The sequence below is a fragment of the Echiichthys vipera genome (assembly GCF_963691815.1).
Source record: "Echiichthys vipera genome assembly, chromosome: 9".
Lineage (NCBI taxonomy): Eukaryota > Metazoa > Chordata > Actinopteri > Perciformes > Trachinidae > Echiichthys > Echiichthys vipera.
In genome coordinates, this window is record NC_139834.1 from 24631853 (window position 1) to 24645786 (window position 13934).

The window sequence follows — 13934 nt, forward strand, 5'->3', positions numbered from 1 at the left end:
CCCTTTTCTCCTGCGATTTTCTCAAAATAAGTTAAAATTTACAATACGAGATTCAGGTTTGCTTCTGGTCCCAGTTCAGGACCTGATGTTGTTTATATTATTATCTGGATATTAGGGATGGAGCCAAACATCACCTATTTGGATATTTGGGTTGGGTACTCACTTCATAATTTTTTACTTTTAGACATTTGTGTTAAATGTTGTCAAAATTAGTAGGAATTCTTGAGTTATGGCTAAAAATTAATTTTGTCAAAGTCAAAGTGACTTTGACCTCCAAAATCTAATCAGTTCATCCTTGAGTCTAAGTGGATATTTGTACCAAATTTGAAGACTTTCCCTCCAGAGGTTCCTGAGATATTGTGTTCAAAATAATGAGACCCAAAAACATAATGCATCTAGCCGCGGCTGTCACAGGTTGGATGGTGCTAATCAGATGGTGCTAAATGTAATCAATGTATGCCAGAATATGCCCTGTTGAAAACTGCAGGAGCTCTGGAGCCCAAAATTGGTATTCGGGACAACCTCTACCTCAATACTGAAATTATGTTAAAACAGTTACTTTGGAAATTATTACAGTTGTAATGTAGGACCAGCAAACACACAGCTTGACAGGCGCTGTGGACACAATTTAGCTTCCAACCATACATTATTGTTATAATTCACAGCAAAGTCTCTCTTCTATCAGGAGGACTTCTCTTGTACATTTTCGCATTTTTCAAGTGGGTAGGAGCTGGCCAAGGACTTTTGATCACCCTTACTGTTAGCTGCCTAATTTTATTACATTTATATTAATGCACCAAATGGGAAAGCTTCAATTAGAATAGTGCTTGCTTTGTAAGCTGTTAAACGTGACTTATGTTTTATGACAACCTGTATGGTCCATTTAAAAGGCCATGTTCCTCATGGATTTAATGAAATGGTAAATCTAATATCCCTGGCTAGGGGGGATGTGTGTTCAAGGGCTGTCCATAAAATTGCATATGCTCATGTACCCTGTTTCAGGCTTGAGTTCCACAGAATGGCCAAGCACAGTCTGTGCTAGTTTTCCAAGCTGTATTATTATATTAATGAAAAGTAGAACATTACTTTGGATCAATGGTCATGTGCTAAATAGGTAAAAAGATTTTACAATATCATTAGAGAAAAAAGGTAAGAGGAATAAATTGCATTCCTATACTATATCTCACTCATTCTGGCTCTGAAGGAACATCTTCACAGTACTATCTTTTTTGTGTCACAGACATGAGATGAGTCAAGGATTTTGAAAGCTTAGATGATTAGCTGTCTCTTACCTGGTGTGTCCCCATATGGCTTTGGTGGTTTGACAGTCTCCCCGACGCCACTAGCGGCCTTGGTGGTGCTTAGCCTCTTGGGCTCTGGTGTGGTCACCACAGTGAACGTCCTTTGGGAGAGCCTGGTTGTAGTGCTAGTGGTTGTGGCCACTGTGGTAGTTGAGACCTTGGTGGGAAGCGTTACGTTGGGCTCCGGTTTGCCATCGTCATCTATGCTATCTGTCCCTGTGGGTCCCCAGTCAATAAATCCGGCCACTGTAGTAGTCCGGCCTTCCTGAGACTTGTCAAAGCTGTCCCATTTGAGCTGCCTCCTGGCTCTGAGTAACAACCTCACTGTTTCTCCTCTACTCCCACTGGATAAAGCTGCTGGGGCCTCTGCTATTACAGCCAAAGGATCACCTGTCTCCATTTGAGAGTATCTCAACCGGCACTCCTTACAAGCTGCTTGTCCTTTATGTGCTGGCTTCCGATGCTTTTGACCCTTGATCTTGGGCCCAATCCCGGCCCTGTTATCTTGGGGTGGAGGGATAGGATTGAGAAGGCGGCGGGCCAACGGGCTCACTGTTCTCCAGTGAGGCTTGTTGGGCATTTCCCAGGGCGGCTGCCAGCGAGGTCTAGAGCGAGGCACCGATTTAGGCGTAAGTTTCACCCCCATACCCTGACTGAGGGGGCTGCACACAGAGAAGTCAAGGGTGAGGTGGGTCATAGCCAGCAGGATCCACACCCAGTGTCCCACACAGCTGCCTGGCCTCAGAGCAGATGGACTGCAGAGAAGGGGGGAAGTAGATGAGAGAAAACATTTTAGATTCAAAGTCAGTTCAATATATGTTCACGCCATACAAATAAGGTTCTCCCCATTTCCCACATTCACCTTCATGGTCTGCTATAAAGATTCACATCTGTATTCATCCTCCATTTGTACTCCTGGCAAAGTTCTACTCCACAACTTCTTCAACTCCTACTCAATTAAGCTTCTATAATAATTAGCTTTGCAGAGCCTCTTGAATTACAGTCTTAAGGTCAGACACAAAGTAAATGTTGTGAAACATGTGAAAGATTATGGATTTGCACTCTTTGCTCTCAGCTGTCAAAAGCAGTGAGGAATTATCCTTGATTTTACAGATTCATATCAATCCATGGATGATTAGGCCGACACACAAGGTCAGGCCTGGTTTAGCTGATCATCATATTCTGCATTATCTCCCTCACACACAAAGTCATCTCATTCTCAAAGGGCAATTTGATTATGCAGTGCAATGATCACAGAGGTAACACGCAATGCCAGCAGAAGACGCAGCTTGAAAAGTCTAACGTACAAATATTCATCTATACAGTTTCTGCAGTAATGTATTCACAAGCAAGGTATGTCCAAAATTGTCCTTTGTTATTGTAAAAACCTCCCTTCTGCTCATAAACACAATGGCAAGGTGATAGATAGGCTGGCTGTTCAGGCCAGGACCCTGCAGGAGACTGATTTTACAGACAACCTTCAGTGGCCCCTGGGACAAAGCTACACATTGATTCCTCGGGGAGAAACCTCATTATAGGCTATCTTTCATCTCTGCTGTCCTTGGCCAAATTAAGCCTACACGGAAGACTCATTCTGGAAGCATCACAGAGGTGATGATGAATGAAAATGTGTGAATGGGTTCATCTATTGTCAGAGACGACGCACAGATGTCTGACATCCGTGTAACCACCAAGCTATGTTTTACAATGTATGACTATACTGTGATGCATTTGACAAACTGGTCTTAGGTTGAGAAGTCACAGGTTATAAGCAAATTCTTTTCACGTGTAAAACCTACATTATTGTTTTCAGATGTAAATTTTCAGCAAATGCAGAAAAGATTGCACTAAACCCAGTAAAGCTTAGACCAAGTGATTTGATGGATTATAACTGCCCTGCTATAGATTTCAAATATCGATGTCAGTTCTAATCAGAAATTAATTCTGTCTTACCCCTTCATGCCCTGTTATCCTGTCAGTAAACGAGGTGTGTTCTTGTTCTCTTTGCTTGCATTGAATGAGGAAAAAATATATATTTTGGATTTGATATATAAGTATGAAAGTAAGGTGGTTTCAAAAGGTGTTTTTACACTGGATAGTAAGACGGTAATTTGGCTGCCTTTTTCTGGATCTGGTCTGCGATTCAGAGAAACCGAGGTATAGTACCGGCCTGATTTAGGACCCTAATTTGAAGGTTCGGATCCTACACATATTAGTGGATTTCCATGTCAATAGAGTAGTCACTCAGCACAGGCATGACTTGTGCAGAGGTGTCGATGATGTGAACTGTTGTGCAACACACAGCCAGGAGTTTTAAAAGCAGGAAACAGCTGATCACAGAAACGAGAGACATCTAAATATCGACCGTAGTGATGAGCAACTAGAAAGCCTTGAAATCTGTGAGATGCTGACCATCACGGCAGAGAAAGTCTTGAATTATCAGATCACAGGGCTAGCTTCTTTGGATGCATATGTTGCACATCACTGCACACCCAACTTTGTGCTTCACTTTACATGTTTACGCCTTTTCCTTATTTTGGGAAAAGAGGAATATTACACCTGAATTTCACATAGACAGGAGGTTGCATTATAAAAAACCCTGAAGTTGGCAAAATGCAACTGCCTTACAATAAAGTTGTTTAAAGCTTGTCATTGAATGCTAAGTTGCTACTACAAGACTTTCAAAGTTGTCAGTTCGCCGTGCTCTTCACACGACACAACTTTGGGAAACTGGAGAAGTGAATGGTTTTCTGCTGAAGAAACAGATCTGTGTGCATAGTAAACGGTGAATCATTTGCCGTCATCCAATCCTCTGTCCTATTAACAACCCCATTTGACTGTATGTTGTATGAGCAAATACACTAACTTTTTTTACTGAGGAGGAGAAGCGCCAGTGCATGTCCCTGTGTGTTGACAAGAATCATGCGGTGATTGGCTCTGATACAATCCTAATCCACTAAAATCACCTACCTGCTCCAAAGCTGAATTCATTGTTTTCATTTCAACTCTAGGCTGTTGCTTTTAAAACATTGAATGGTATTGATGTTGAGTTTGAGTCTTTCTTTAACGATTTACTTTAATGTTCGTAGGCTGCTTTCAGTGATTGTAAACATTTCCATGTGTGCAGTAAAGTCACTGTAGCAAATATCATGGGGCATTTAAGCAGCAAAACTAAAAACTGTAGTTATAAACTTGAAGAGAAAACAGAACCCAACTTTTACTGTGAAGGGAATAGAACTATTATTTTCCTCATTAATAATATCTTATTTCATCCATTCGCTATTAATCCAAATAACCACTGGGTTGCAGATATAACTGCAGTCTGCCATCACTAATTAATGTCAAATAGCAGGAAAATACTGCACCATTGACTTTAGACCAGGTTCTTGTTGGTCAATGGCACAATCACTTTCTGTTTCCTCAAGATAGCAATGCGTCAATATTTGGACCTGACACACACGCTCATGGACGTACAGATGGGCTCAAGTACACTGATAACTGCATTGTCTGAAACTAGATATTTGTGGCGGATGGAAGATAGAGCCCCTATGCGCCAGGCAGGATTTTTGGATGTCCACCAGAAACAAGTGCTCCAAGTTGTTAGGGGCTGATTTGCAGTGATAAAGCAAAGAATAGGACAAAAGGAATGTTAGGGCTATTGTTGTTTCCACATATCTTTACTATTTTTATTCTGTTTCCTCTTGGTGCAATAACAACTTTGTTCCGCTTTTCAAATGCAACACATATAGTAATGTTCCTATTATTACAGACAACCCCTTCCTCTGGTTTCCCCTTAATCTGTGACTTGCACTTTCATGGGTTCTTGGACTCCCCTACAGATCAAAATATTAAGTCTCGAGCACTGTTTGCCTCTGGGACTTTTGCCTGGAAGTGGAAAATCAGAGCTCAAGTCTTGATTGAATGATTATTAGTTGTGGGATTCATTTCAATAAATCTAAACATATAACATCTAAGTCCTTATTCATTCAAACCAGTTTTTTCCTCTTTTTCTGCACACAATATTTTTATGTCGGTGTCACAGCACTGTTCTTGGTGGTAGTGAGTAGTTACAAAATAGAAGTTAAATAAAAGTCAACCTTTATTAAGTTAAAACATTGTGTTCTCATCCATCAGTGACATGCAGCCAACACTTACACTGACTATGAACCATGTTTTTATTAGTCATCCCACCTTTCATTGGACTTGTGAGGGACCAGCATACCACTAACTGATAAATAATTTAGAATGGCATTTTAATTGAGCCATAAATGGTGACGGATGTGGTCATTAAAGAGCAGTGACAAGGTCAGTGTATTATTGACAGTTAAAAATACGAGTAATAATTTTTCGAGTGAGAGTTTTGACCTCAAACTCAGATCTTGGCACTTCACCAATCAACACACTCGAGGTGACCCAAGTTTAACTCTCCAGGCCGCATTAATGCAATATCTAATACTTATCATAAATAATATGATGTGGAGCAAGATGAAAATAAGAGCTGTAGTTTGTTAAGTACCTTGGTTTTAATGTGCTGGGCTCATCAACACAACAATGACGAGTTCAGAGCAGTCTGGTTAGGCTTGGAAGATTGAAGGGTTTTTTTCATATGCAAGACTAAGATGTTATAAAAAATAATCTGTAGAATCTAAGCTCTGTTGTGCATTTAGATATGTTTCTAGAAAAGCGCAATGTCCACCCACTGAGCCCTGTTAATCAGCCCGAATGACAAGTAAATTTGAAATCATTAATCTCTTCCCATAGATCTAACATCCAGCATCTCCGCTCTCGATATTCCTTCTTAAGACTTTGCTCTGTGTTCCATTACAGTAGTTAATTGTGAATATGATTTGGATTGTGATATTAAAGATGAGACCAAAAACTTTAAGATAAGAAACTTTTATCATATTGCTATGTAAAGCAACTCAGCTCATCAAATCATTGTTGTAAAGGGATAATACGATTGCAAGAAGGATAGTCAGGGGCGGTAGTTACATAGCCATTAAGCTATATCGCAGCCCTGGTCGCTTTCGGCTCCCGCTCTCTCGTCCCAAAATGATCCCAGTGATCTGACGATCTCCACTGCTAAGTACTTGCAGTCAAACGCAAGGTAATTGCATGTAATGCCAATTCTTAAGAGATCAAAAATGTACATACAATAATGTTAAATGGAACACCATGTTGTGATATTGACACACTAAGGACAAACACACAGAGTTTTAAAATGAAGCTGTTGTTTAAATGCAGAAGACATTGCTATTAAACAGATTTTTTAAATGTTTAACAATGGCGTGTTTTTGACAGATCCAAACGATGGGATAGCCAGGGGTTATCAGAAAACATAAACAATCACCCAACTCTTAGCCTTGTAGATCAGCCATGGCAACAAAGATTATCTGAGCAGAGAGATTAATAAATGATTATATACAGATAACCAAAGGTGAATCCTGTGGTGTAAGCCAGCAGTTGAGATGGTTGTCTGGACTGTGGAGGGATCAACATAAGTGCTGCTGCTTTATTCATGAGTGAACACAGTTCACTGACACTGACATGAAGCTAAATCCTGATGTTCTAGAAAATGGATACTGTAAGTATTTTCTTAAGAAATGGTTTGCATTAATACTAAATACATAAGGCGTAACGCTGCAATGATTTTAACTCATTCTAAACAGAACATTTCAGAGAGAGGAAATTTGATACTCAATGATGAAAATAAAAAAGGTTAATATCCATGTTTTATAAAACATATCACAATCAATCAAGGCCAACCTTCTTAAGTAGCCTACCATTAAAGATGAATAATGTGTTCATGTATGATGAGTTATGATTTCCCTCTCAACTAAATAACCTCAAATTTTGTTAAGGCTGCTGAACTGACACCCTAATTGTTTAAGACTTGCTTTGTGTTCAATTATTTGATACTTAACGAGCATAAAGTTTAAGGTGACTAATCCACATGATACATAATTAATACAACTCTTAATAAAGCAGATGGTGTCTTTGTCATTCAAATGTTTCAGGTAATAATTCCATTTCAACATTGTGTTGTTAAGTGATGTATATATACCTAAATGTATACACAAATTTTCAAAAATGTTTATTAAAATCCAGTAGTATTTACTTACTTGCCGACATTAAGGTGATTTTACTATCAGAACTAGCACAGGCTGTGATATCCTGAGGCTCACCTTTGGCATCTGGGTAAAACCTAACTATTTTCTTTTAAATCATTATCGACAATAATGCATTTTTCTATTAGTCATGCTCTGTTCATGCTGAATGAATTAGTTTCAAGAAACACATGATTACATGTCTCGTTAATATTTTGAGGAGAAGCAGTTTTACAGATCTTCCAATTAAATCAAATAATCAATAGTAAAAATTGACAAATTGTGTGAATGTTAGTCGACTAAGAATTTCTCAATTCAATTGAATTTTGCTTTACAAAGGTTATCTCGAACAGCAACAGTACAACGTAAAACCGCACAGAAATTGGCGATATCATTGTCTACAGTACAATGTTAATTTAGCATATATAACACTAATATAGCAGCAAACAACTTTTTTCTATGTTAAGATATTTCTGATCTTTGTTGTGATAGAGGGTCCAGCATTCCTGTTAACACATGTGGCCATGAAATATGTTGGTATTTCACATTTTGGGGTAAGATACGTGTGGAGGCAGGTAACTCGTGTAGAGCACATTTAATTCAGGACAGCCAGCACTATAGCCTTAAGTAACAATCTTTGATTAGCAATTTTAAAGTTATTGCCATTGATTCTTTAAGTGTCAGTCTGGAAAAAAAACAATTTTGGCAAGAAAATACATCAAATAGGCCATCGATACAGTTTTTTTTTCATTGATCAACCATGTATAGAGAATGCCAGGAGAGATGCTAACAGCCCCAAAGGACTAAGACTGATTAACTCGGGGCGCCACTGAACGCAGACAAAACGGCAATTTTTAACAACTAATACTGCTCAAAATAGCACCAAACATCTGCAGTAGCATGATTAGGATCCCTACACATAAAACGATGCACCAACAATGTAATTAGCGAACCTGGAGTTTATTTACAGTAGGTCCGTGTTGACAGGTAGTCCATACAACTCGATTTCCAAATGCACTGGAGTTCAGTTCAAGGAGGATTTTTTTTTTTTATTTCAGTACACAGCAGCATTCAGTCACATGGTAAGACACATTTCCACTTGTATTGAACAACCTACATAATAAAGTATCTTGCTAAGTGCTCAACATTGATTTGATGGAGTACAATTTTAAATGCATAGGCTGCCGACCGCTGCATGCGGGCTCTCAATCTCTCCCTTCTGTGCGCGCTCAATTTTGCATTTACGCTTGCTCAACTTGGTACAGAGTTACAAATGTGCCACAATTCCAACCAATCAGACATTTAGAAAAGCTCAATTCAGATTGCTGTTTCGTCTCCAATCAGCCAGCTAGGGGAAGTATTACTGCGTACGTCCTGGAAGCATTCAGAAACATCAACAGACCACAGTGGAGCGCAGTGTAGTTGTTCGACTAAAGCTGTGTTATTTTTTTTTTATTATGTACTATTATGACCGAGGGTTGTAGTCGCCTATACTTGGGTAGAATAAGAAATATAAGATATGGAAACTACGTTCACTGAAAGAGAAGGTGTACTTTATTTCTTCTCTCCTCTCAAGTCAGACACATCGCCAACACTTCCAGTCTGTCCCCTTCAAAATAAAAGCACTCAAGAGGAAACCGGGATATATTATTAATATGGTGTATTATAGCGCTGTTGGGTCACATTGTTTGGATTAACATTATATCTCCATGTATCTTGAGACATCAGCTGTGTGATGTTCCTGTGTGTTGGGGCGGAAGTAGCTCAGTCCATAGGTGACTTGGCTGGGAACCGTAGGGTCGCTGGTTCAAGTCCCCGTGTGGACCATGTATGGAGTGTGGACTGGTGGCTGGAGAGGTGCCAGTTCATCTCCTGGGCACTTCCGAGGTGCTGTTGAGCAAGGCACCGAACCCCCAACTGCTCGGGGCGCTGGTCACTGGCAGCCCCCTCGCTCTAACATCTCTCCTTACTTGCATGTATAGGCCCTGTTTGTGCATGTGTGTATTTCGGGTCTGTGTGTGTAACACGTATAATAATAAGAGTGAAAAAATCCAATTTCCCCGTGTGGGATTAATAAAGTAATTCTTCTTCTTCTTCTTCTTCTTCTTCTTCTTCCTTTCTAGCAGTCCTGGCCTACCTAACTTGACGATGTCGTTTGAACAGCATCACCAAAATGTCCCATCACGGCCACAGGTAACTAGTATGTATTGCTTTGGTTATATATCATATTTATGAACCTTTTATTAAAAAATAAATACGTTAGCTACTGTTTTTGACATGAATAAGCAAGCACTGGCAACAAACAAGATAGTTTACAAGCTAACTAATGTACAAAAAAACTAATAAAAGGTTCAGCCAATCTAAATTTAGCATTTCTAGATATCTGATTGGTTGGAATTGTGGCACATTTGTAACGCTGTGCCAAGTTGAGTAAACGTATAGTTGAGCGCTCACAGAAGGGAGAGATTGAGAGCATGCATGCAGCGGTCTGCAGCGCAGCAAGCAAGAGTTTTGAGAGAGCATGAGAGGGCTTCAAAATCTCACTTTGCTCCTTCACTAATGTGGCACATATATAACGCCATATAATTTCAGCACATGCATTAAAATGAGTATAAAATAATGATTTCTAAGACCTGAAGTTTCATAATTTAAGAGTGACACTAATATTCTTTGACATCCCACATAAGGAAAATATAATTTGGAAAGACACAGCACAGATGGCAGATAAAGTGCAGTATTCACAGGATAAACATAGAGTCAGACTGCTGTCTGGTGTCCTATTTTATAAGCATATGCTCCATCATGCCGTCATTAATAACTTCATTTCTATATGTTGAAGTTAAACCTCAATAATATCTCAGGCAATGGAGATTGTAATCCTGATGTTTCGGTCATCAACAAGCATTGCAACTGTACATTCAGTCACTGCGGGGCACATAGATTGATTTTTAAGGAAGAAAACATTTTTTAAACTGGTACGTCGGTGGAGGAGAGCATATTTCTATACACATGTTTACTGGTAAAGTTAAAGCTACTTTAAATGCATTATTCAGACAGTATTCATTGACCTAACAAGCTTCTCGAGTCCTGGATCTCAGTATGCCATGTCCATTCTAGAGCCAGACATACAGGGAATTAAATTACTTTGTGAAGTTATGGAGCGAAGCGTTAATTAGCGTGTCTGTAGGCCTGCAGGACTCAGGTTTGAAGGTCAGCAGAAGACTAGGTAGAATGATGATTTTAGGCAGGATTTGACAGACAGCAGATGAAAGAGGCAGCTCACAGACACACCGGGCAAAACAAACTCTCTGCATCGCATGTAGACACACACACACACACACACACACACTATCCTGGAGTCTCAAGATCAAAATGCACACAGACGGCAACACAGTTTCTTTGTGTATGTTTGCTCTTATTGTTTCTGGTAAATATTGATCCAGGGACTATGATTTCTGCCATGTGTTCAATCATACCTGTGGAGATTATAGCCAGAGCTCTATGTGTGTGTGTGTGTGTGTGTGTGTGTGTGTGTGTGTGTGTGTGTGTGTGTGTGTGTGTGTGTGTGTGTGTGTGTGTGTGTGTGTGTGTGTGTGTGCGTGCGTGTGTGTGTCTGTGTTTAAGCGTGTGTGTGCTGCCCTTCATCAGCCTTAAACCAAAGTAGAATTTCAACAGAAAGCAATGATGTAACAGTGTATGTGAGATGTGATATTTCTGAGCAATATATTTGGATTAATATGAAAAAGCGCTGGAGGAGGTTCACCAAGCTTCAGTCCTCTCTCTCTCTCTCTCTCTCTCTATCTATCTCTTTCTCTCTCTCTCTATCCTCACTGCCAGTTTAAGCTGTACTATATTGAGTAAATCTACTTCCAACTTATTCTGCAGCTTCCTACAGAAACCTCTGTCACGGGGGTTCGGATTAGGCCTGACAGGCACTGCAAATGAAACACATCATCTTCATGCTTGAGGAGCACAGTCTGCAGCACATAATTAGGGTTTCCCATTTTATTAAAATATCATTGCATATGACTCAAGCTTTGGTTTCTACAGCTAAATTGCATTTTAGAGTTTGCCATGAATAAAAAACATTCTGCAAAAATGTTTACAACATGCCCCATGGCCAAAAAGGCATGGGGCATGTTGTTTCACACGAAAAACTGAAAGTAAGGTTTTCAAAGTAGGACTGTCTTTAATGCACACATTGTCCGACTGTCACTTTACTCTTCAAACCGCACGCTGCACTGCTGTTCAAACAGGAATAACATTAGACTGAGTAATCCATTGCACACAGTACTTAATACAATTTACCTGCCGTTGAAACTGAGAACCTCTCATCACCAACATAATGCCATCAAAAGAGCAAAATGAATAAAGAGCAGCCTTTGAAGTCTGAGACAAAGATTCACAGCAAATGTTCAAGCAAAGGGTGTGAGCAGTTCATTCACACATACTGCTTTTGAAGGAGATACAGGCTGCTTCTCACAAGAGGACGTTGTCTCTGTCCCACGCCAGATTGTTGACATGTGAAGTGCTCCTGGGTAAGGGTTCCCAGCCTATTGTTTCTCACTCTTTCATGATCTGTGGATTGGGTTCAGCAGCACTAAGGCCCTCTAGATGAAGTGATTACATTTATCTCCCTCTGCTTCATGCGTAGCATCAGCCAAAGGGTCTCATGGAGATGTTGAATTTTCCTCAGTGCCTCTGGGTCTGTGCTAAGTGAAGACATATGAATGATTTGTCAGATACAACTCTGATGCTATGCATCACCAACAATGAAGATGCCAAGGAGAGCAGTGAGTATAAAATCAGGTTAAGAGTTGCAAGCTAACTAATGTCCCATGATGACCCTAACCTTTGAAATCATCTAACTCACAGTTCACTTAAAGTTCACACTGTTTGTTTTTTTTATGTATCACTTTGCACTAATGCAACATATCATCTCTGTATTACTTCCACTGCATGACTCATGTTTATGTATGGAGTCAGCAGTGATATGATGCGAACCTTTATACTACTGTAAGTATTTGAGTCATACACGTAGACAGCATGCAGACAAACTGAATATAAACACCTATGTACTTACAGTAGGTTTGTAAACAACAACTCTTTTTCAATATGGTTTGAATGTCATTACGTGACACAAGTGTGGACTGGCCGACAAGCGGGTGTATAGATCGTAACCTTCGTCTTTGACGTGAATGGACGTCCACTGACTTTGAGTCCATGTTGTGGCCAGTTCAGGTTCTCACAGAGATTCTTAGGTTTATCATGATCCTCATCTGCAAGTGCTTGTCCCTTACTGGGCCGCGGGGGGATGGAGCCAATCCCAGCTGACATTGGGCATGAGGCGGGGTCCACCCTGGACAGGACGCCAGTCTATCGCAGTGCACATAGAGATAAACAGAGACAGACAACCATTCACACTCACATTCACACCTACAACCTCGAACCAGCAACCCTCTTGCTGTGAGGCGACAGTGCCCCCTGAGAGAACCCACACACGTAAAACATGTAAACTCCACACAGAAGGGCCCCAGCTCGGATTCTTAATATATTTTTTATTAATGAGTTCATTATTGATTTGCAGTAAATACAGTTAAAACCAGCACTATCTACAGTTATGGACAAAATTACAATCACTATTATTTTGAAACATATTGAGATCAAGATTACTCATTGATTTTAGCGACAAAACATTTTTATTGCACTTTCACATTTAAATAAACAGAGCTTTGCTATACCTTCCATGTTGTGCTCCTTCCTGCTAATGTAAAGTGCAAGTCTTTTCATCAAAATGAGACTGGTTATTATTCATAATACATCTCCTAGAAGCAAAATATAAATACAATTTTACCCAAATGGGGCTGCACAACTGATCAAATATAAATCTCGCTCATGCTTTCGGCTTCCAACAATTAAATGAAGGTGATCGAATTTTAAAATACTCCACTCATATATCTAATCCACATCCAATCAAACACTTCCTGCACTAACAACCAGCCATCAAGGGCGGATCCAGATGTTTTAGCTTCACTTTTGTGGAGTTGTCATGCTATTGTGCATGCACTCTGCATTATGCAACAGACGGAAAATGAAATGTCTGGAGCAAGCGGCGGATTTGCAAAGAACTGCAGTTCATCAAGTGGCTATCTGAGACTGCCTCCAAAACAGAGCAAATTCCCATAGAGGCCCATTTGAGTATTGAATTAATTGCGAAGACCTATATACAGTAAATCTAGCGTATCTAGTGCATCACCACTGTATCTCCAGGAAGAGGAGGCTCATCACATACTGAAACTTGCAACGTGTCAAGCTTCTTGAAAAAGGCGAGCACTTGATGATTGTGCATTTTCCCAAGAAAGGATCAAAGATGTTGAGTGCTGTGGAGGTTAGTATGCTAGCGATTCTGCAAAGCATGAGCTAGTGGGGCGCAGATAAGCAAAGAAACAAAGGGCAGGATACAGTCTCTGTGAATGAGGCCAACTTTAAAGGCTCTTCTGAAGCCTTTTTAAAATGCTTCACAATG

The 13934-nt window shown here is 40.0% G+C and overlaps 1 protein-coding gene across 1 annotated transcript in view; it reads right to left on the minus strand.

The window, feature by feature from the left end:
- Window positions 1-13934, minus strand: part of ajap1 (adherens junctions associated protein 1) — a gene marked incomplete at its 3' end in the record, with an annotated part of 51977 nt that overhangs the window by 17818 nt on the left and 20225 nt on the right. Inside the window, exon 2 of the mRNA XM_083919433.1 lies at window positions 1293-2056. Within this exon, the coding sequence (XP_083775559.1) occupies window positions 1293-2056 (764 nt within the window). The remainder of the gene's footprint in view (window positions 1-1292; window positions 2057-13934) is intronic.